This window comes from Saimiri boliviensis, chromosome 8 (assembly GCF_048565385.1).
Source record: "Saimiri boliviensis isolate mSaiBol1 chromosome 8, mSaiBol1.pri, whole genome shotgun sequence".
In the NCBI taxonomy this organism is placed as follows: Eukaryota; Metazoa; Chordata; class Mammalia; order Primates; family Cebidae; genus Saimiri; species Saimiri boliviensis.
Window position 1 is genome coordinate 128642173 of NC_133456.1, and position 25507 is coordinate 128667679.

General features: G+C 34.6%; 1 protein-coding gene across 1 annotated transcript in view; it reads left to right on the plus strand.

Annotated features, from left to right (window-relative positions):
• Nucleotides 1–25507, plus strand: part of ANKRD30A (ankyrin repeat domain 30A) — a 107860-nt gene that overhangs the window by 58802 nt on the left and 23551 nt on the right. The window contains 8 exon segments of the mRNA XM_074405305.1: nucleotides 2533–2561; nucleotides 2672–2744; nucleotides 5721–5782; nucleotides 8361–8463; nucleotides 22244–22457; nucleotides 23719–23800; nucleotides 23802–23903; nucleotides 25049–25506. Coding sequence (XP_074261406.1) covers nucleotides 2533–2561; nucleotides 2672–2744; nucleotides 5721–5782; nucleotides 8361–8463; nucleotides 22244–22457; nucleotides 23719–23800; nucleotides 23802–23903; nucleotides 25049–25506 — 1123 coding nt within the window.

Consider the following 25507-nt stretch of genomic DNA (forward strand, 5'->3'; position numbering starts at 1 on the left):
GTAATTATAGTCTCTGATAAAACAGACTCTAAACCGACAAAATCAAAAGAGACAAAGAAGAACATTACATAATGGTAAAGGAATCATGCAACAAAAGAGCTAACTATTCTAAATATATATTCATCCAATACAGGAGCACCAAGATATATAAAGCAAGTCCTTCATGACCTACAAAGAGACTTAGACTCTCACACAATAATAGTGGGATACTTTAATACTTCACTGTCAATATTTAACAGATCTATGAGACAGAAAATTAACAAGGAAATCCAGGACATTTTTTATTTAAAATATCATTTGACCAAATGTTTTTCTAAATGCATGAGGAATCATAAACTCTGATAGCCAAAGAAAATTATTTTCTGTTGCATAGTGTGGAAGAACAAAAGGAGTGAAAGTTTTATGTCTTATCAGGTGTTGGCAACAGATTATATTCAGAGTGCCAAAAAAACAGGGCCGAATTATTAGTTTAAATTCAAGATACTCAGAAACCTGAGGAAAGAAGTAAAAGAGGAAATGAAGACTGAGGAAGACAGAGAGTACAGGGAGTACATGAAGGAAAAAGAAGCAGGTTTATATAATGGAAGATGATAAAATAAAATAATTCTTTAGAAAAAGATGGAGCATGGTTAGAAAGTTGGGGAGAATATGGCAACCTTCCATACTAAAATTTCTCTGAGAACTACAGCAAACATGTTTTCACTCCTGTTTTTCTCAATGGTGGGAATGCATTAGAGATGGAAGCACCTGACCATGGAGAGTTGTGATTCATCTGCCATAGGATATTTGCACAGCCATGTATGTGTATAATTTGTCATGTGTGTGTATAATTTGCAAATATGCTTATTTGCACAGCCATGTGTGTGTATAATTTATCATGCACACTCAGTATAGACAATAAGAGTTCAAACTTTAGAAAATCAGCTGAAGACCTTGTTAACAATGCGTGCTGTGATTCAACAGACTTGGGATTCTGGCATTTTTAATAAGTTCTCAAGTGATAGTGAAGCTGGTGGTCCTTGGACCTCACTCTTAAGTAACAAGGAAATAGCCTTTCCTTTGGAAAAAATCTTGAAGAAGGGAAGTTGGATAGAAGGTCAACACATAACAGGGTAAAGGGAAAGCACTATATTACTTTTATTTCTGAGTTATGTTTCTGTCCAGAGGGGTTTTAAAAAAAAAAAAGAGGTAAAGAAATAGTAATTAAAGATGTCAGATACAACCCCTAATCAAAGAGAAAGAAAGTGGTAGGAAAATTGATTTTATAAGATGTTGAAAGGGAAGAATCAAAACCACAGATTTAGACATTATTTTGGCTAAAGAAGAGAGATTGTGAGGCAGGAAATGGGACAAGAAAGAAGATACTAGGCAACTTTGGGGTTTCTGAAAAGAAAACTTGAGTGAACTCACCTCAGATCATTTAGAATATTTGTACTCCAGAAGCTTACACTGTGCGTATTCCAGGATTACCAGAAGCGGGAGCATTACTGGAATTGGAGTAAACAACCATGACTCATTATTTTCCTCTGTTACTATGAGGCATAAAAGATATGTATTTTGTTGATATTAGCTATTCAAATGAGAGGTATTTGTAAGTAAGAGCATTGGCTTTATTTTTAATGAAGTAAAGTATTTTGGTAAAATTTTTGTTCTATAAAAATCCATTAGACACTTAACATGACAAATAAACCAGACTAGCTTTTAGAAACTAAAATATTACTGAATTTATTACTTAAATTCTAAAATTGCTTTTAAAAATGAATATTGTCCTGATTTTGAAATATAAAATGTTATTTATATGCAATAATCCTGTTGCCATACATTTTCAAATAAACATCTCAATATTGAAAGCTCATTATACATTATTTTTTGTGAGTTTTGTATGTATTTTTGCATGAGCTAATCAAGAAAATTTCTGAGAAATACACTAGAAGTTTCAGAAATGTAGCATATGATTATGCCACATGGATATGGAAAACAATAAATATTTATATTTAGTATTATTTCCTAAGTATATATTCAAGTTGATCAATTTATAAAACTTTCAGTGATGAGATGTCAGTTCTGCATTCAGCTAAACTCTCATGATAACCATTATACAGTCTCAATTGTAGAACAAATTAAAGAGCATGATGAATGTAATGATATAAATTACTCTAATGTATTTCCTTAAATATATGATGTAGGATTCTATATTCAGCTTTGACATATTTTTTTTCAGATCGTGATTTGCTCCCTTGATCAAAGATCATTTCTCCTTTCAACACCCAGCTTATACATATTAAAATCAACACATTTTGCATGCACAACACATTATCCCTTTTGAAATCTTAAGTGCATGTCTTATGAAGCCTAGATTCTTAGCTTCTTCAGTGTATTTCTGTCATGGGAGTGCCCTAAAGAAACAAACCGAAAGAAACCCCCCAACTCTCAAAGTTAGCAAAAAGACTCAAGTTACTAGCACTGCGTTCATTTGTGGTTGGTTTTGTCATATTTACCTATGATTGATGATAAATCTCTTTTGCTTTATAGAGCCTTCTAAGAAGCCTTCTGATTTTGAGGTATTGAGTTTTATAATTAATATATATGTAATTGAATATATATTATTTTAACGATGTATTTTGTGAAGTATGCATTCATTATTAATCATTTTTCTTCCAAACCCATTTAGCCTGCCATTGAAATGCAAAACTTTGTTTCAAATAAAGCCTTAGAATGGAAGAATGAACAAACATTGGGAGCAGGTAAATGAATATTTCAATATTTGATCTGTTAATAGTCTCATCTCCCAGTGTTTATTTTTCAAATTTGATGAAAATACTTGAGCTAAATAATGTCAATGGTGGTATCTACATTGGAAAAACTGGTATTTATAGGAACGTGAATTTTCTTTAAAAACATACCTTTAATTTCAAGTGTTTCTACTTTTATGTTTTGATACTATAGTGGTTTGTATTGGGAATTTCTTTATGTCTTAAAAATTCAAGCATGCACAATCATGCATTCTGAGGGCAATTAGAATTATGACTTACAAATTATTAGAGCTGTGGTGGTGGTACAACACATTTTGTCAGAGACAAAATGCACTTCTAAATAAATGTAAGTGAACATGGTCAACAACAAAAGTATGATTTGACTTCTTGGATTTCTCTTCATTTTTGAAACTAATGTTTCTTCAGTTCTTCAAAAATTGATTGGAATTCTACCTTTTACTTCATGGAAAGCTTCACTTGTTGACATGCCAATTTTGTTTTAACATTGATTACCTCATGTGAGTGTAGTCATTTAAAGTATCCTAAGGAAAACAGTTATTCTGATTAGCTTACTCTCTCTCTCTCTCTGTCTCTGTCTCTCTCTCTCTCTCTCTGTGTGTGTGTGTGTGTGTATGGTGTACGTTCATGCCTGTTTGCATGTGTATGTGTTTGCATGTGATACACTTATTTTTAAAAAATGGGAAAAGCAATCATTTCTTTATTATTATTTTTGTAAAACTGTGATTCTGAAGTATTTGACCTTACTGTCTTTTCATTGCCTAGAGGTAAACAGTTGCCTAAACTAGATTTTTTAAAATTATTATTCCTATGCATGTTTCAACATTTTACAATATATGGGCATGGTCATAAATAATATGTGGAATTTGTTTTCAACTTCTATTATGTGAGTAATTGCACATTGTGTGTAATTTTCTGTAACAGTCTTTGTTTGATCAGCATTATATTGTTAGATCCATCCATAATGGGCACATTTAGCTCTGGTTTTGTTTATATTAGGTTCTTTATAGAATTATGTTGTATGACTGCACCAAAACTCATTAAATTTTGTCCATGCAAAAAGTAAATGTATGAAAATAAAAACAAGTACAGATTTCATTCTTCATTTCAGTTGGTTTTATCTATTGCTTTTTGATGTATTAGAAATTAAAACTAAAATATTTCAAGTATCACTGTGCTCAATCATCTACTTTAATAACAATAAAAACTGCGATATGTGGACCATTAAAGCTATGGTGTTATAACACATTATTTCCCTGAAACAGCGCAGTATACACTTGTAAAATTGAGAGGGAAAATGGTCAATAACAAATGGATCATTTGAGTTTTTGGATTCTCTACATGAAACTTAAACTTTTAGCATATTTGAAAATCAGATATATAGTTCATGGATGTCAACTTATAAATGTACCCTTAATATTAAAGTGGTATTTAAAGTTACCGTTGTGTATGTCTGCTTTTCCCTTTAAACTGTGCTAAAAGTTAATATTCGAAAATTTTGTTTACAAAGAAAACTGGACATTATTTCTGTTATGTTTGTTTTCTGTTTCATGCCTCCTAAATTTTCACATTCTATTGTATGACTACCACAATTTATTAAACTGTTTTATTCTGATAAAATAAATAAAAATTAAAACAAGTGCAGATTTTGATAAGCCTTTTGAGTTGGCTTTGTATTTTGTTTTTAACATGTTAGAAATTACCACTGTAGTATTTAAGATATATGAATGCACAGTCATACATTCTGATGTCAGTTAGTCATACATTCTGATGTCAGTTAGAACTATGACTTACAAATCATTAGAGCCATGGTGGTGTTAACAATACATTTATCTCTTAAACATTTTAGTATGCACTTCTAAATAAATGTAAGTGAATATTGTCAACAACGAAAGTATGAGTTGACTTCTTGGATTCCATGCATGAAACAAACTGCAAGGATTCCGATCAGAATTTAAGACCAGTTTTAAAAGTTCATAAATGTCAAATTATAAATTGACCCTTAATAATGAAATCATCCTTAAAGCTTTTGTTATGCATGTTTAATTTTTTCTTCAACCTGTTTTAAATACTTGAAATTTGAAAATTTTGTTTATAAAGAAAATGCAGATTTTTTAAAAATTTATTTGTTGTCTCATGACTTTCAGTATTCCTTGGATCTTGTGTGGATTTTGATTTAATCCTATTAAATGTGGAAACATTAGTTTACTATTGGGTAGGCATTGATTTAATTCTTTTTTTTATCGAAACATTAGATTACTTAAGACAATTATATAGATTTCTAATGTTTCTCTAAGGCATCACAAGTTGATTCTGAAAATATTGCACTAAGGAAAGACTATCTCAAAATAATTAAAGCAGTATTTAAATTTAAAGTATATGCAATAAAAGTTTTTAAAGCTTATTTCTCTATTACACATACACACAGTATGCTGTCATGCATGTTGAAATTTAAAACTGTTAGATGTAAAGTTTGTTAATGTAAAAAATGTTTTATATCTCAAAAGTTTTATTTATTGATATTCTTAATTGAATAATTCTGTTTAATAGACATGGCTGAGTCAATAATGCTGAGTAATGCAAAATAAATAGAAAAAAAATGAAAGATGGCATATAATTAAATTATCTCATTTAATATCCAGCATAGGACATACTGTGTTTCTGGGAAGAAGAAAACATGGTTGGTTGCTTTTTTGAAGAAATAGTTTATATGAGTTAGGCAAATTTCTATTTGTTTCTATTCTAATGAATAAAAAGTTTACTTTCAGATATTTTAGTTTGCAGCACTACTAGATTGACCATAAAAGTGGTGGGAATAGTCTGCAAAAAGGATTTACAAGCTGAATAAGAAAAACCACAGATTCATGAAAAAAAATAGATTTGTATATACTTTTTAAATATATGGTAATAAATGTTCTCATGAATATATCTGTGATTAATATTTTATAGATAAACTGTTTACATTAAAATCAGGACAAGAAACATACATAGAATCACGTTGGAGTTCTGAGGTATTGTGCAATTTTGTTTTCATTATTCTTTAAAATATAAATACTGAGAGATGTTGAAACATGAAAATAGAATTTTGATTTTCTTGTTTAACCTCTGTATATTGCCCTTAAGCAATTTCTCATATTTTTCACAACATATTGAACAGTTATCATTTGATAAGTAGATTACCGCTTCATAGTGCAGTTCCACTAATTTGCAGGATTAATTTAAGAAGGTAGTGTAGTATAGTGGAAAAATAAGGCTTAGAAATTCTAGGAATTTATTTGGGTTCTGAATCTACATTTGTCTAAACACTGAAGAATTTCAATTCGGGGTCCACTTGCGGGCAAATTTATGATTCTCTGGTATATCTGGATTCAAAGGGAAAACATTACAACTATAGTTTTGTACATCTTGAAACTTGAAAAGAGTGCTTGGGACTTGAAAGTGCTATATTTGAATTGTACAGTGTAGATCTTAAGGAATATTTCAGGCAAAGGAAAGGCAAGAAGAATAGGAAACCTGAGAAACTATAATAAAAACAATTTGGTTGAATAGTGTTTTAAAGGGTAAACATTATTTTCACAAATAGAACACTTTGAGTTATTTTTGTAGCAGCCACATAAATATCAATAATGATGTATTCTGAGGTCACAGCTGTGCAAAGAGATGGGAAGGGCCTCACCACTTGTTAGAAGTAGCTGCTTTATAAGAATCATGAGTGGAAGTCAAAAAAATAAGTCAGTATTCTGGTTCTGTTACTAGCTACGTAACCTTGGAGAAAACTATTTAGTGTCGTCAAATGTCAGTGGCCTTGTTCATTGAATTAGTGCTAAAATCTACCTCTTAGGTATGTTTAATTGAACAATGTAATAAAAGTGAAAATATTTTGTAAACTGAAAAATGTGTATACAAACGTTAAGATAATGATGACTGATATTCAGTGGCTTAATAAATATTGAGGGTACTTTTTCCAAATCTAAAGTATTGTCAGAAAAATATTGGGGGAATAACAACAGACATGTGGATTTCTAGTTTAGTGTAAGGAAATGTTAAGTACCAACAGGCTACTACTACTATTTTCTAAACTTGTAAGGAATTTAGTAAGTTAGACCTCTCTGTTGAGATTTTAAATGTTTTAACTAATGGTAACGTTCTTACTGAATACTAAATGCATGCTAGGCAGTGAGATCTGAACACACAGAATGAGGACATACGTTAAAATGGTAGGAACAGAAAAACAAGGCGACAACACTGATCATTAAATATAAGTGATTTCTATTTAAAGACAGATAGTGTTAGGCTAGAGAGAATTGAAGAAATTGACAGTTAGGATGGGAATGGGAGTGGCAGTTAAATTCTGTAGTCAGAGATTTCTTTGAGACTCCGTCAAGCTCCCATAAAAAGCATGAGAGGTAGTACAGCATGTGAAGGCCTAGGTGAAAGATACTTGGAGTAGAGAAAAACAACAGATCATACTTGCTTATAACTTTTCTGTTAACATCCTGGAAAGACTAGGAAGCATTATCATCATTTTCATTATTGTAAGGTGTAGAATAAGATTGCAAATGGCCGCGCGCAGTGGCTCAAGCCTGTAATCCCAGCACTTTGGGAGGCCGAGGCGGGTGGATCACAAGGTCAAAAGATCGAGACCGTCCTGGTCAATATGGTGAAACCCCGTCTCTACTAAAAATACAAAAAGTTAGCTGGGCATGGTGGTGCGTGCCTGTAATCCCAGCTACTCAGGAGGCTGAGACAGGAGAATTGCCTGAACCCAGGAGGCGGAGGTTGCAGTGAGCCAAGATCGCGCCATTGCACTCCAGCCTGGGTAACAAGAGTGAAACTCCGTCTCAAAAAAAAAAAAAAAAGATTGCAAATGTGTGCCTGGCACATATTAAATGCTTTATGAATTAATGTTTTTATATTTTTATGAAGGGCTTGCTATATTTTTCTGAAATTATGTCTTAATTGGAATTAAGTTGCATAATTTACCTGATATTGATTTCCTTTCATTTAAACATAATAGAAATGTTTTTCTTCTTTTAAATTTTATTCAAGCATTTTCTGTTATCAAAAATTTTCTCAAAAATATTTGTTATTTCAAATTTTATTTTATACAATTTTTATGTCTTATTTTAAGTGTCTTATTTTAACCCTAAACATTTATAATTATGAATATTTTTAATGTTTAATACTGCCATTGTTATATAGCAAGAGGCAGATGATTGTATTTTGTTTTAAATGCCCTCTCATTTTTCTTGGGAACTACAAAGTAGACTTAGATATTTTGAAGGAAATTTCTTGTTTAAATATTCATGAGTGAATATTTTTTTCTGTGGATATGCTTTTATTTTTGGATTTTCATGCTTAGTAATGGTTTCAATAGCTAAATGAAGATGAAAGGTAAGCTTAATTTAGAGATCATATGTGAAGTTCTTAATATAAATGTTTTGGTTTTCAATATGTTTCTATCCTTAAATCAAATTGCCTTTAAAGTAGGAAACTGAGTTGTTGTTTTTTTTTTTTTTTGAAATACGTTATTCAGGAAATCTTGATGTCACTCATTATTATTTTTAAATTGAAATTCATTATTGATAGGACTTTGAACAGAGTGTCTCTGAAAGTGCTACACAGAATTACACATGTTTACCTGAAGCTACATGTCAAGAAGAAATCATGACAACAAATGGAATACTGAAGAGTAAGAATCATTTTTAATTTAAAAGTCATTTGACAGCATATTTATCTAAAAATTTGAGGACTGCTATACTGCAATAGCCTAAGAACATTATCCACTAAATGCATAGCATAAAAAAAAGGAATTAAAATGGTGATAAGTTACATATCTTGTCGGGTGTCAGAAAGAGATATTGAGAATGCCAAAAATGGATCTTAATTATAACTTTAAATTCAAGATACTCTAAAATGTGAGGTATCACAGGGAATATATTAAGGAAGGAATAAATAATGAGGAAGACAGAAAGTACAGGAGTATATGAGGGAAAAAGAAGCAGGTATATGTAATGGAGGTTGATACAATAAAATAATTCTTTAGATAGAGGAACAGTATGGTTAGAAAGGTGGGAAGAATATATACAAGCTTCCAATACAAAAACTAGTAAAAAAGAATGACAGCAAAAATTTTCCACTCTGTCTTACTCACTTGCGAACAACTTTAGGGATGGAATTACCTGACTATGTGAAGCTGTATTTTACCTATTAATAGTGAATATAAGCATAAGTGGGCAGCCACACATGTATATTTTTTTCAGTATAGATGCACATTCTGATTCAGCAGACTTAGGATATGGCATTTTTAATTCTCTGACTATACTGATGCTGGTGGTTCTTGGACCATGCACTGAGTAGCAAGGGTATAGACTTTTCATTGAAATAATTCAGAAGAAGAGCAATTGGATAGGATGTCAAGACATAAAGAGAGTCAGGGGAAAGCATTATTTTGATTTTATTTCTGAGTATGATTTTAGCCAGAGGAGAAGAGATTTAAAAAAAAACAGAAAATTTTTTCCATATCTTGGAAATATCTTTTTTGTTAAATTTTTCTTAAAGTTCTGGGGTACATGTGTAGATCTTGCAGGATTGTTACATAGGTATACACATGTCATGGTGGTTTGCTGCCTCCATCCCTCCATCACCTACACTAGGTATTTCTCCTAATGTTATCCCTCCCCAATCTCCCCACACCCTGCTGTCCCTCCCCCAGCCCTCACCCCACAACAGACCCCAGTGTATGATTTCCCCTCCCTGTGTCTATGTGTTCTCATTGTTCAACACTCATTTATGAGTGAGAACATGCAGTGTTTGGTTTTCTGTTCTTTTATCAATTTGCTGAGAATGATAAAAACCAGAAATTATAGATGCACAATACTACTTCTGAACAAGAGGAAGAAAGTGGTAGGAAATTTTATTTTTAAAAGTGTTGAATGGAAAGAATCAGGACCACAGATCTCGACATTATTTTTGCTTAATAGCAATTGTGAGGCATGAAAGTTGAGTGGGGGGTGGGAAGAAGCTAACTATGTAATTTTGAAATTTCTGAGAAGGAAATTGAGTGAACTCACTTCAAATGCACTTGGAATATTTGCACTCCAGATTAAACTATGGGTGCTCTAGAGAGTACTAGAAAAAGGAGGAATTACTAGATCTGACATTTACCACAGTGACACATTACGCTTCTCTATTACCTTCAGGCTTCATAATTACACAAGTTTTTGATATATTTTTCCAAAATTTCACAAGTAAATTCTTAATGTATGGGTACATTAGAAAAAGACTGTATTATTATGATTGGCTGTTTGGAAATATATTCAATAAAATGTTTTAAAGCCCATGCCTATATAATTCATTGACACAATAGTTTTATTCATCTTTGAACTTTAAATGATTAGACATAAATTTCATTGATATAAAAGTATATGTATCTTTGAAAAATCTTATTGATGAATAATTTATCATGTAAAATGAACTATGTCATAAAATTTGCTGAGTGAAAGAATTTGATAGTAAAATATTAATTCCTGAAAGAAAATGAGGATTGATATTTAATTAAACTTATCTGGGTTAATGGCTACTATCAGACATAGTGTTTTTTGGGGGGAAGAGGAAAAGAGGAAACTCCTTTTTTGAAGAAAAAAAAGTCATACAAGCTTTTTATGAGTCTTAGGTCAGGGTTGTGATAAGGAAGCAGAACGATTCATGACCACTCAGGACATTGAACTGATGCTGCATTTTCTCTTTCCTTGGGAGCCTCTGCTTTCACTAAGAGCTTTCCCTGATGCCCTTGTCTTGGCTGGTATTTGTGCTCCTCTTTAGGGTATCCAAATGTCAGGCCAGTTTTGTCAGTCTAGTCCAACTTTTCAGTGTAGTTTTGCCCAGCTACATCCTTCTTTCTGGAGCTAAGTAGAGAATTCAGGACACTGGGCATTACACAGATTTGCTGATATCCTGAAGCAACAGAGAGTTCCTAGCGGTAAAACAAGGACAAAGCATATTCTTATCCGCTTCTGCCACAGCATGTTGTAACCTGTGGTCACCAATTGTTGGCTGGGAGGTTGCACTGCACACCTTATCACAAAATTTGCTGACTCAAGTGGAGACTGATGTAGCCTCCTTGAAACATCCACTTTCTCATTTCTGCAGCAAGTTGAGGGCCTTCTCACATGCCCAGTATGCTGCCATAACTAGCATTTGGGGGAAGCACCATACTAAGTTTACATATAACCAAAAGAATAATACAGAGGCTGGCTCCCCTGACATCACTCAGAAGCAAATTGTATTCCTCAGCATACACCCTCAAGGGTGATAATATTTCTCAACCAAGTGAAAGTACACTTAAATAGAAGAAGTTACTCTTTTCATATTAGGAAGATGAGCAAAAATTTCTGAAAATTGTAAAAACACAGGGTATCTTTGCTCCTCAACTCTTTGGAAAACACTGATCTTTTTTCCTATATCCATAATTTGTTTTCTTGATAATTTCATTATTATAAATATGCATTTAAGTCCTTTCATGTTTTTTCATAGCTTGATAGTTCATCTCTTTTTAGTCTTTAGTAATATTCTATTGTATGATTGTACCACAGTTTATGCACTGATTTTTTTGGAGGATATCTCCATTGCTTTACAAATTGGTTGAATTTTTGCATACATCGTCATGAGGCAGTTATCTTGTTTCTAAGAATATACTCTGGTTTTGATCTGGGGTAATTCTAGCATTATACAATGAGTTGAAATGTACTCTGCATTAGGTTATTTGTGCATTGCTATAAAGAAATATCTGAGATTGGGTAATTTGTGAGAAAATAACTTTAATTGGCTCACAGTTCTACAGGCTTTCCAGGAAGCATAACATGGGCCTCTGTTTCTGGGGACACCTGCAGAAGCTTTCAATTTTTTTTTCTTTTTTTTTAATTGCATTTTAGGTTTTGGGGTACATGTGAAGAATATGCAAGATTGTTGCATAGGTACGCACATGGCAGTGTGGTTTGCTGCCTTCCTTCCCCTCACCTGTATATGTCATTTCTCCCTATGCTATCTCCTCCCACCTCCCCACCTCCCCGTCCCTCCCCCATTTCCCCCCAATGGACCTCAACATGTAGTGCTCCCCTCCCTGTGTCCATGTGTTCTCATTGCTCAACACCCGCCTATGAGTGAGAACATGCGGTGTTTGATTTTCTGCTCTTGTGTCAGTTTGCTGAGAATGATGGTTTCCAGGTTCATCCATGTTCCTACAAAGGACGTAAACTCATCCTTTTTGATGGCTGCGTAATATTCCATGGTGTATATATGCCACATTTTCCCTATCCAGTCTATCATCGATGGGCATTTGGGTTGGTTCCAGGTCTTTGCTATTGTAAACAGTGCTGCAATGAACATTCATATAGTAGAATGATTTATAATCCTTTGGATATATACCCAGTAATGGGATTGCTGGATCAAATGGGATTTCTATTTTTAGGTCATTGAGGAATTGCCACATTGTCTTCCACAATGGTTGAATTAATTTACACTCCCACCAACAGTGTAAAAGTGTTCCTATTTCTCCACATCCTCTCCAGCATCTGTTGTCTCCTGATTTTTTTAATGATCACCATTCTAACTGGTGTGAGATGGTATCTCAACGTGGTTTTGATTTGCATTTCTCTGATGACCAGTGATGATGAGCATTTTTTCATATGTTTCTTGGCCTCCTGTATGTCTTCTTTTGTAAAGTGTCTGTTCATATCCTTTGCCCATTTTTGAATGGCTTGTTTTTTTCTTGTAGATCTGTTTTAATTCTTTGTAAATTCTTGTCAGATGGGTAGACTGCAAAATTTTTTTCCCATTCTGTTGGTTGCCAATTCACTCTACTGACTGTTCCTTTTGCCGTGCAGAAGCTGTGGAGTTTGATTAGGTCCCATTTGTCTATTTGGGCTTCTGATGCCATTGTTTTTGGCGTTTTGGTCATGAAGTCCTTGCCTACGCCTATGTCCTGAATGGTTTTGCCTAGATTTTCTTCTAGGGTTTTTATGATGTTAGGTCTGATGTTTAAGTCTTTAATCCATCTGGAGTTAATTTTGGTGTAAGGTGTCAGGAAGGGGTCCTGTTTCTGCTTTCTGCACATGGCTAGCCAGTTTTCCCAACACCATTTATTAAACAGGGAATCCTTTCCCCATTGCTTGTTTTTATCAGGTTTGTCGAAGATCAGATGTTTGTAGATATGTTGTATTTCCTCTGAGGCTTCTGTTCTGTTTCATTGGTCTATATCTCTGTTTTGGTACCAGTACCATGCTGTTTTGATTACTGTAGCCTTGTAGTATAGTTTGAAGTCCGGTAGTGTGATGCCTCCTGCTTTGTTCTTTTTGCTTAGAATTGGCTTGGCTATGCGGCCTCTCTTTTGGTTCCATATGAAGTTTAAGGTGTTTTTTTCCAGTTCTGTGAAGAAGGTCATTGGTAGCTTGATGGGAATAGCATTGAATTTGTAAATTACTTTGGGCAGTATGGCCATTTTCACTATGTTGATTCTTCCTAACCATGAACATGGAATGTTTCTCCATCTGTTTGTGTCCTCTCTTATTTCACTGAGCAGTGGCTTGTAGTTCTCCTTGAAGAGGTCCTTTACGTTCCTTGTTAGTTGTATTCCTAGGTATTTTATTCTCTTTGTGGCAATTGTGAATGGGAGTTCATTCTTGATTTGGCTCTCTTTAAGTCTGCTATTGGTGTATAGGAATGCTTGTGATTTTTGCACATTGATTTTGTATCCTGAGACTTTGCTGAAGTGGTTTATCAGTTTCAGGAGATTTTGGGCTGAGACGATGGGGTCTTCTAGATATACAATCATGTCATCTGCAAATACAGAATTAATTTCCTCTTTTCCACTTTGAATACTCTTTATTTCTTTTTCTTGCCTGATTGCTCTCGCTAGAACTTCCAATACTATATTGAATAGGAGTGGTGAGAGAGGGCATCCTTGTCTAGTGCCAGATTTCAAAGGGAATGCTTCCAGTTTTTGCCCATTCTGTATGATATTTGCTGTTGGTTTGTTGTAAATAGCTTTTATTATTTTGAGATAGGTTCCATCAATACCTAGTTTATTGAGGATTTTTAGCATAAAGGGCTGTTGAATTTTGTCAAAGGCCTTCTCTGCATCAATTGAGATAATCATGTGGTTTTTGTCTTTGGTTCTGTTTATGTGGTGAATTACGTTTATTGACTTGCATATGTTGAACCAGCCTTGCATTCCTGGGATTAATCCTACTTGATCATGGTGGATGAGCTTTTTGATATGCTGTTGCAATCAGCTTGCCAGTATTTTATTGAAGATTTTTGCATCTATGTTCATCATGGATATTGGCCTGAAGTTTTCTTTTCTTGTTGAGTCTCTGCGGGGTTTTGGTATCAGGATGATGTTTGTCTCATAAAATGATTTGGGAAGAATATCCTCTTTTTGGATTGTCTGGAATAGTTTCAGAAGGAATGGTAGCAGCTCCTCTTTGTATGTCTGGTAGAATTTGGGTGTGAACCCATCTGGACCTGGGCTTTTTTTGGGTAGTAGGCTCTTAATTGCTGCCTCGACTTCAGACCTTGTTATTGGTCTATTCAGGGTTTCAGCTTCTTCCAGGTTTAGGCTTGGGAGGATGCAGGTGTCCAGGACTTTATCCATTTCTTCCAGGTTTACTAGTTTATGTGCATAGAGTTGTTTGTAATAATCTCTGATTAAGGTTTGGATTTCTGTGGAATCTGTGGTGATATCCCCTTTATCATTTTTTTATTGCATCAATTTGGTTATTCTCTCTTTTCTTTTTTATTGATCTGGCTATTGGTCTGTCTATTTGGTCGATATTTTCGAAAAACCAACTCCTGGATTTATTGATATTTTTGAAGAGGTTTTTGTGTCTCTATTTCCTTCAGTTCTGCTCTGCTCTTAGTTATTTCCTGTCTTCTGCTAGGTTTTGAGTTTTTTTGATCTTGCTCCTCTAGCTCTTTCCATTTTGATGCTAGGGTGTCAATTTTAGATCTCTCCTTTTTTCTCATGTGGGCAGTCATTGCTATATATTTTCCTCTAGAGACTGCTTTAAATGTGTCCCAGAGATTCTGGTATGTTGTGTCTTCGTTCTTGTTGGTTTCGAAGAACATCTTTATTTCTGCCTTCATATCATTGTTTATCCAGTCAACATTCAAGAGCAAGTTGTTCAGTTTCCATGAAGCTGTGCGGTTCTGAGTTAGTTTCTGCATTCTGAGCTCTAACTCGATTGCACTGTGGTCTGAGAGTCTCTTTGTTATGATTTCCGTTCTTTTGCATTTGCTGAGGAGTGATTTATTTCCAATTATGTGGTCAATTTTAGAGTAGGTGTGATGTGGTGCTGAGAAGAATGTATATTCTGTGGATTTGGGGTGGAGAGTTCTGTAAATGTCTATTAGGTTTGCTTGTTCCAGGTCTGAGTTCAGGTCCTGGATATCCTTGTTAATTTTCTGTCTGGTTGATCTGTCTAATATTGACAATGGGGTTTTAAAGTCTCCCACTATTATTGTGTGGGAATCTAAGTCTCTTTGTAAGTCATTAAGAACTTGCCCTATGTATCGGTGTGCTCCTGTATTGGGTGCCTATATATTTAGGATCGTTAGCTCTTCTTGGTGCAGTGATCCTTTTACCATTATGTAATGTCCTTCTTTGTCTCTTTTGATCTTTGTTGCTTTAACATCTATTTTATCAGAGATGAGAATTACAACTCCTGCTTTTTTTTTTTTGCTCTCCATATGCTTGGTAGATCTTCCTCCATCCCTTTATTTTGAGTCTTTGTGTATCCTTGCATGTAAGATGGGTTTCCTGGATACAGCACACTGATGGGTTTAGGCTTTGTATCCAATTTGCCAGTCTGTGTCTTTTGATTGGGGCATTTAGTCCATTTACATATAGGGATAGTATTGTTATGTGTAAATTTGACACTGTCATTTTGATGCTACCTGGCTGTTTTGTTGGTTAGTTGATGCAGATTCTTGATTGTGTTGATGCTCTTTTACCATTTGGTGTGCTTTTGGAGTGGCTGGTACTGGTTGTTCCTTTATATGTGTAGAGCCTCTTTCAGGAGTTCTTGTAGAGCAGGTTTGGTGGTGATGAAATCTCTGAGTACTTGCTTGTTCGCAAAGGATTTTATTTTTCCTTCACTTAGGAAGCTTAGTTTGGCTGGATAGGAGATTCTGGGTTGAAAGTTCTTTTCTTTAAGGATGTTGAATATTGGCCCCTGATCTCTTCTGGCTTGTAGGGTTTCTGCTGAGAGATCTGCTGTGAGTCTAATGGGCTTCCCTTTGTGGGTAATCTGACCTTTCTCTCTGGCTGCCCTTAGCATTTTCTCTTTCATTTCAACCCTGGTGAATCTGATGATTATGTGCCTTGGGGTTGCTCTTCTTGAGGAATATCTTTGTGGTGGTCTCTGTATTTCCTGGATTTGAATATTGGCCTGCCTTGCTAGGTTGGGGAAGTTTTCCTGGATACTATCCTGAAGAGTATTTTTCAGCTTGGATTCATTCTCTTCATCGCATTCAGGTACACCTATCAGATGTAGATTAGGTCTTTTCACATAGTCCCACATTTCTTGAAGATTTTGTTCATTCCTTTTTGCACTTTTTTCTCTGATCTTGCCTTCTCTTTTTATTTCATTGAGTTGACCTTCGACCTCTGATATCCTTTCTTCTGCCTGGTCAATTCGGCTGTTGAAACTTGTGCATGCTTCGCGACGTTCTCGTGTTGTGTTTTTCAGCTCCATCAATTCACTTATATTCCTCTCTATGTTGTCCATTCTGTTAGCATTTTGTCCAGCCTTTTTTCAAGGTTCCTAGTTTCTTTGCATTGGGTTAGAACATGTTCTTTTAGCTCACTGTAGTTTCTTACTATCCACCTTCTGATGTCTGAGTGGGTCATTTCATCACACTCCTTCTTCATCTTGTCTGGTTCCCTTGCTGTTGAGGAGTTGTGATCCCTTTTAGGAGGAGAGGTGTTCTGGTTTCAGGAGTTTTCATCCTTTAGCGCTGGTTTCTTCCCATTTTTGTGGGTTTATCCACCTGTTGTCTTTGTAGTTACTGTCTTTCAGCTTGGGTCTCTGAGTGAGCTTCTAGTTCGTGGATACTGAAGTTACATCTTTTTTTTTTTTTTTTTTTTTTTTTTTTTAAATGAGACGGAGTTTCGCTCTTGTTACCCAGGCTGGAATGCAATGGCGCGATCTCGGCTCACCGCAACCTCTGCCTCCTGGGTTCAGGCAATTCTCCTGCCTCAGCCTCCTGAGTAGCTGGGATTACAGACACGCACCACCATGCCCAGCTAATTTTTTGTATTTTTAGTAGAGACGGGGTTTCACCATGTTGACCAGGATGGTCTCAATCTCTCGACCTCGTGATCCACCCGCCTCGTCCTCCCAAAGTGCTGGGATTACAGGCTTGAGCCACCGTGCCTGGCTTAAGCTTTCCTTCTAACAGTCTAGCCCCTCTGCTGTAGGACTGCTGAGGTTCTCTCCAGGCCCTGCTTGCCTGGGGATCACCTGCAGCAACTGCAGAACAGTAAGGGTTGCTACCAGTTTCCTCTTCCGCTATCTTTGTCCCAGAAGGATGCTTGCCAACTGTCAGTCTGTTCTCTCCTTTATGAGGTGAGTCTTTGGATCTATGGGGGTCAGGGAGCTACTTGAGGAGACAGTCCATCTTTTATTTGGGCTTCAGTCCTAAGCTGTGAGCTCCGTTGTTCATTCAGAGCTGCTGGGCAGGTACGTTTAGGTCTGCTGCAGCTGAACTCATAAAGCACTTTTTATTCCCAGGTGCTCTGTCCCAGAGAGTTAGGGCTTTATGAGTTTCCATTGTGCTGCTGCCCTTGTTTTTTCTTTCAGGTCTGCCCCGCCCAGCTATCAGCCCACCTGGCCACCCTCTGCCTGCAGAGGCTTTGCTGAGCTGCTGTGGGCTCCACCCAGCTGCTCTGTGCTCTTCCCTGCAGTCCTGTTTATATGGGCGTAGTTAGAACTGCCTCAGCAATGGTGGCCCTGCCTCTTTTATGGCGGACTCTCTCTGTTGTGGCAGGTTGCCTCAGCAACGGCGGGTTGCCTCGGCAATGGCGGCCTGCCTCCTTAGTGGTGGAGAGTCTCAGTAATGGCGGACGCCCCTCCCACTCCGAGCTGGACCATCCCGGGTTCAGCTGTGCTTGCTGTGAAAGGCTCAACCCAGAGCATGTTCAATCACTGTTTTTGTTTTCCTTGTTGTTGGGGCTGGGGCTTGGGACCAACCGAGCCTGGTCACCTGGCTCCCTGACTCAGAGTCTTTTTTTTTTTTTTTTTTTTTTTAAGTTGAATGACCCAGCATTCCAGTCACTTGTTTAAAAGGCACTGGGATCTCCCTTGCTGCGACTCACTGAGTTGGCTCAAACAGCAGCTCCGGCTCCTGGAGGTTTTCTTGCCTAAGAATCTCCTGGCCTGGTTCGCTATTTCAGATGAATGGGCTACTCTGCTGTCTCAGGGCTCTTATCGCCAGCTAAGAGGGCTCCCAGACCAGTGGCTTTTGTACGGAGAACCCCCGCAACAGGGCGTGGTCAAAGCAGCCTCGCAGGGGCCAAAACACCCGCACCGGCCGGAACTGCGGCACTGACGACCCCTCTGCCTAGGTATCTCCTAGTCTGTGGGCAATAAAAATTCGTCTCGAAACACAGCGTCCACTCACCCTCCGCACTTTCACTGGGAGCTGAAGTCCTCAGCTGTTCTTAGGTGGCCATCTTCCCAGCATTCTGTCAGAAGCTTTCAATCTTGAAGGCAGGTGAAGCAGGAGCTTGCACATCACATAGCAAGAGCCAGGAGCTAGAGAGAGAGGTGGGAGGTGCCATGTACATTTAAATGACCAATTCTCATGAGAATCACTACTATGAGGACCATACCAAGGGCATGGTTTTAAATTATTTGTGATAAATCTTCCCTTGTGATGCATTCACCTCTAATCAATCTTTACTTTCAACACTGGGAATTACACAATTTTTTTATTATTTTAGAGGGAGAATTTGTGCAGAATTCTCTCTATGTCTCTTTTTTTTTCCCTAAAACATTTGGTAGAACCCACCAGTGTAGGATTCTTGACCTGGAGTTTTCATCATATGAAGATTTTTAGCTATGACTTAATTTTCTTTTATAGATTTAAGGCGATGCAGGTTACCCATTTTTTCTTGAGGTTTGGTAGTTTTCACATTTCAAGGAATTTGTCAATTTTGTCGAAGTTGTCATGTTTATTCACATAAATTTTATATTACCTAGTATTTGTAAGTATCTGTGGAATCAGAAATAATGTCACATTACTCATTTTCAAGGTTACTAATTTGTAGCTTTTTCTTTTCATGAGCTAGTTTGGCTAGGCAGAGGTTGATTACTTTTATTGATTCGCCTCAAAGTGTTTGATGTTGTTGAAGTTTTATACTCTTTTTGTGTTTCATTAGTTCCATCTCTGTTATTTTAGTTCTCTTGGCATATTATTAAAAAATCCATAGTTGGGAGCTTATCAGCACTATAAATTGATTCTCATAATTTTGGAAGCAGCACAATTTAAGATACAGGTATCATCAGATTTGATGTCTGAAGATGTACCAATTCATGATTCATATCATTATTTTTTCCCTGTGTCCTTACATGGAAGAAAGGGTAAAGAGGCTCTCTGGGGTTACTTTTACTAGAACATTAATACATTTATGAACACTTGGACCTCATGACCTAATCACATCCCAAAACTCCTACCTCCTAATAACATCACCTCTGTGATTTGATTCTAGCATATGAAATTTGGAAGAACACAAACTTTCAAATCAATGTAGACGTTTATTGTTTCTCTCCTCTGCTTCCTTTGAATTTCCTTTTCTTTTTTTCTAATTTCTTAAGGTAGAAGTCAAAGTGATTTATTTGAGAGCATTGTAATGTAGACATTCAGTACTGAAAACTTTTATTTAAGCACTGTGTTAGATGCATTTTACAATTTCTAATGTGTTTTCATTTTCAGTTAGTTCAAAATAACTTCTAATTTTATTTTTATTTTTTTAATCATCCCAGTGTTATTTTGATGTATGCTAATTTCCAATAGTTGAGTTTTTTAAATACATTTTTGTTATTCATTTTTAAGTTGATAGCTTTTGGGTCAGGGAACATGTTTTGTGTGACTTAAATCCTTCTTAATCTTTTTATTAAGATGTGATCTAGAGTATAGTCTTTGAGTACTTCTGAAGAATGGTGTTATTTAAGTCTACCATAGTCTTGCTGATTTTCTGCCTCCTTATTCTACCCATTTAGTAACAATTTTAGAAATTTCAGGCTATAGTTGGGCATTTGTCTACTTCTCTTGCAGTTTTATCTATTTTTGTACCATGTATTTTGAAGCATTTACATCAATATGTACACAAGTATTTATGACTCTTACATTTTCTTGGTTAGTTGAACCCTTTGTCACTGCACAATGACCTTATTTATTGCTGGTAATATTTTTGCTATGAATTGCCCTTTGGTATTAATACAACCTCTCTTCCTCAGCCTTCTTTTATCACTTGTTAGTGTGGTATGTGTTGTTTCATCCTTTAACCAATTTCTTAATTGATATTTAAAGTTTATTTCTTATAGGCAGTATACAAGTAGGTCTTGCTCTTTTATCTATTCTGACAATCTGCCTTTGAGCAGAGGTTTTAAGACCAGTTTAATTTATAATGTAATTATTGATAGGGTAAGAGTTGTCTGTTATCACGCTGTTTGATTTCTATTAGTCCCAGATCTTCTTTGCGTCTTTTTTTTCTGCTTCCTTCAGACAAGTTTAGTAAATTTTATTATTTAGTTTTTTATATATATATATATATAATATTTTTAGTGATTGATCTAGCTTTGTATTTCTTTATGATTTACTCATATCTTTTTTGTTATAAGTTTGTTTGGTTATTTAGTGGTCTGCTGTCTTAGTGGTTGCTTTAGGATTTAAGGTATATGAAGTTACCTTATCACAACCTGCCTTCAAGCAATATTATAACATAATTGTAGATGGTATGAGAAATTAGAATTGAATATTTTCATTTCTTCCAGCCAGATCCCACCCTGGATCTGTGAAACTATAACTTTTGTTAAGTTTAGAACACATTTAGCCAATTTGTCCTCAAATTTTTGTTTCTGTCTCTCTTCCGACCACTTTGGGGACTTATATATTACCTGCTAGAAGTTTGCTGATAGTTCATTAATGTCTCAAATTTGTGAATATTTACTTTCATGATGGCAAATCAGTCTATGTTTGTGTCTACTCAGTGTAGCTTTCATCTCCAGCATTGTAACTTTTATCTCTACAAGTGCAGTTTGGTTTTTAAAAGTATCTTCTATTGCTCTACTTGTCTTCTTGATTTTTATTGTAAAATAGAGTTGAATTATTAATAAACAGTTTGATCCTCTTCATTTTGCTTTATATGGTATGAGCTAATTCCCCACACCCGAGGCAAGACTTTTCTGATTATTCATTTTCCTGTGAATAATCTGAAGTTTGCATTGTGAAGTCTGAGTCTTCCCATGCAAATCTATAAAAATAGATTTGTCTCTTCTAGACACTGTGTGAGCAACAGGTGTGATTTTCTCTTATTTTATAAGTCCCCCCGACCACTTGGTCTTAGGTAGTTTCTAGCTCACATGCAATCTTCATTATTTTGCCAAATACTGGGAGGGAGTTTGAATGGGTTTCTTGCTATTGCTTCTGTATCTCCCTCTCCTACTCAGTGTTCTCTTTCATAATGTCTGTCCGCTTTGGTTTTACCAGACTCTAGGCTTCATCACTGTAACCAGGAGAGTCTGATAGATCCCACCTCAGTTTTTCTTCCTGTGTCATATCTTGGTATCTCTGTCAAGGCAGGAAGCTGAAACACTCATAAGGCTTGCTTTCCTTTTTTCTGTTTTTGTTTTGTTTTGTTTTTCCCCAGGGATTTTTGTCTTCTTTTCCTAATGTCCACCATCTGAAAAATCATTTAATGTATTTTGTGTGCTTTGCTTTTAGTTGGTTTAGCTAAGAAGAAAACTAAGTACCTGTTCTCTTTTGGCCAGAGGCAGACTACATTAGAGCTTCAGCACATGCCACAGACTGGCTAAAATGCTTTCTTTCCTTCTTTGCTCAACTGCTTCCCTTTCAATCTTCATTCTTCAGTGTAGCTATACATAACTTGGGGGAATTTTCCATGGGGCTAGTATAAATTTAATTCATAGCAATCTGTTTTCTTACAGTATCTATCTGAATTTATAACTTTCACTTTTCTTGGGCTTCGTTTTTCAGTACATTTTAAGCTAAACAAGAGCAAAGGTATTTTTGTTTTCTGTTTAATCTGCAGATCTTAGTATAATGCCTTCCACATGGTAGGCAATCAGTATATATTTTTTCAGTGTATGAATTAGTGAATGTTAAAATTTGCAGACCTTTGTATCCCAAAAGTACTAGTATATTTTATTTCTGTCACCTCCTTGAGACAGATTCACCTAACCTATCAAAAATCTTGGATGCAGTACCTTCTTGTAAAAGAGCAAGGGAACTTAAAATATATCATCGTAAACAACTTACAGAAAAAATGAAACAAATGAAAAAGAAGTTTTATGAACTACAAGAGGAACTATCAGAAACAAAAGAAATAAAATTACAGTTAGAGAACGAAAAAGTTAAATGGCAGCAAGAGCTCTGCAGTGTGAGGTATGACATCCTACTTTGAAATAAATATTTCCACTGTTTATACTAAAAGTAAGTAGGATACCTTTTGTACTAGCTGACTGAGGTTTAACTGGGAAAAATATCTCTGCCTTATAGAGTGTCAAATAAAATTCTTCACTGTGAATACTTCTACTGCTAATTAAATGCATATGTATTGAAATCAGAATTTTAATAGCTATATAGAAAGCCATTATCATTATTTACTTAACCAATTAATTTTTTTGATTTTTAATTTGTTGTATTATAATAAGTGCTGCAAAGCATAACTGCATGTAAATATTTTTCTAAATTTCTAAATATTGACTTGGAATAAATTGACTTCAATATAAAAATATTTGGTGAAATTATAGGTTTTTAAGAAGTTCTTTGTTTATTGCTTCTAAATTGTTCTCAAGAAAATTTATATTCATTTACAAAAAATAGAGTATGAATCAGCCATTCTTTGCCCTCCAGGAATCATTTTCCTTTAATTATACACTTTTAACCTTAATATACATGGAGTATAAAGGAAAATATAGGGTAATTTCTGATTAGTTTATTCAACAACTCTTTATTGCTTACATAAATAAAATTAATTCAGAGTTCTGTGTTAAAAATACATATTTTTATTGTTTAAATATAATTTTCTGTTTTATTCTAAAAGATTTAAAATTTGTTGATAAAATATATAATAAGATACATTTAAAGTATTACTCATAAAAGAAGCAAAAGATATATGGAATAATAGATATTAGACTCTTTAGCATCATCTCAGATTTCATATTCAAATTATTTTTAGGGATTCTTGCCATATTTGATAAAGAAGAATATTAATGTCGAATGAATCTGTAAACATTCTTATTTTTTAAAATGTGATTTTAATCAGTTAACTCTAAATGATCTGTCCTCATTGAGGACTAATTTTGACGGTGTGATACATTTAAATAGTAATTTTCAACTTATAAATTTACTGGATAGCTTATAATATTCTTTTCCATAACAGTTGTTAAAGTTACCAGTAACAGAACCTTTTTGACTGGAAGATGTTCTTTTCTCACTATTTTTCAAGTATATATGTCATTTGGAAGAGAGTAATAAATTAAAGAGAGTAATAAATTAAATACCTGAGAACTTGAAAGTAAAAAAATATTCAAGAGTATAGGAATTTTATTGGAATAATAAACCAATATAGGAAGAGGTAAACCTTAAAGTGAATTCTATTTTCTAACAAAATGAATTTTAAGATAAAAATGTTTAATGGCAGGTTTACTTTAAACCAAGAAGAAGAGAAGAGAAGAAATGTCAATATGTTAAATGAAAACATTAAGGAAGAATTAGAAAGAATCAAAAGAGCAACATAGTAAAGAGTTAGAAGTGAAACAACAAATTGAAATGGCTCGCAGAATTCAAGATATGGAATTGAAGACTCTAAGAAGTAATTTCAATCAGGTATATCAATCTCTGGCAAAAAATTTATATTTCTAACTTTATTTCATCCATATTACTTTTAATATCCCTCTGATTTAGTATGTATTATTTAGGTCTAAATCTAACAAAATAAGTTGTCATAAAATTAACTATGACATTTATAGCTATAGTTATTTATTATAAATTATGGCATCGAAGTGGTATCTTATTTCAGTACAAAGAACTTTTGAAAACAATGATAATCCATACCATATACTTAGTGGTAATTTATTGTAAGTATTTTGTTCCTAGCAACATAGTTTAGTGTAGTTTTCCTAATTAACATTTAATACTGACTCAAACATTATCAAGAGGAAACAGAAATGATTGCGATAGTAAATAAGCTCATGGTTTTCTAAGTAGAGCTCTCTAAATTTTATCTTCTTTACCACTTCTGTTTTGAAATAAAAGACTTCTTTTATATTTATATCTTTATCCAGTAGAATTAAATGTCATTTGGTGGAGAAGTATTGGATGTAGACTCAGAAGACCTGGAGAAAATCCTACAACTTGTTTATATTTTAATCTTTCCATTTCAGAATTGTGATAACTAAATGGGTTCATTGATGTGTGTATGTAAAAGTGCTTGGTACCAACATCTGAACTTATCAAACATTCATGAATATAATTTTTAAAATTAACTGTAGTTTTTTAAATAGAATATCTATAGAGCATTCTCAGGAAAAAGGAACTGAAAGAGCTTCAAGAATTTTTTTCTGTCTAAATATATGCAGCACTAATGCTCTTAGTATGGGGTTTTATATAGGTTAGACATCAGAGTGTAAATCCAATTTCTTAGTAGTCACATTGATTTAATCTTTTTTATTTTATGCTTTTGAGTTTGTTGTAATTCAGGGAAAGTTTTTTTCAATTCTGAGGCTCTTAAAAATTATCTTGTCATTTCTGTTTTACGTTCATGAATACATTGTCTTCAAATAAATGTTCGAACTTTGGGGAATGTATGCTCTATATAGCGTGTGAAGTTTTGATTCAATGGTTCTTCAAATAATAGTTATTTATTGAAACCCTTTCATTGTATAAATGTGCAAGTTATTCTCTAATTTTAGAGGAACCATGATATGCCATTTTTTGGGATGCTAAGTAAAAGTTTATTTTGTTTTATTTAGGCCTCTCACACTCATGAAAATGAAAATGATCTCTTACCTGAAAATTCCATGTTTGAAAAGGAAATTGCCACGCTAAAACTGGAAAGAGACACACTAAGACATCTGAACCAGGAGAAGGAAAATAAATACTTTGAGGACATGAAGATTTTAAAAGAAAAGAATGCTGAACTTCAGATGACCTTAAAACAGAAAAAGAAAACATTAACAAAAAGGGCATCTGGATATTGTGAGCAACTTAAAATTCTGACAGCAAAGAACACAATGCTCACTTCTAAACTGAAGGAAAAGCAAGACAAAGAAATACCGAAGACAGAAACTGAATCATATCATCCTAGACTGGCTTCTGCTGTACAAGACCATGATCAAAGTGTGACTTCAAGCATAAAACAAGAACTTACTTTCCATGCTTCAGGAGATGCTCATTTGCAAGAAAAAATGAATGTTGATGTGAATAATATA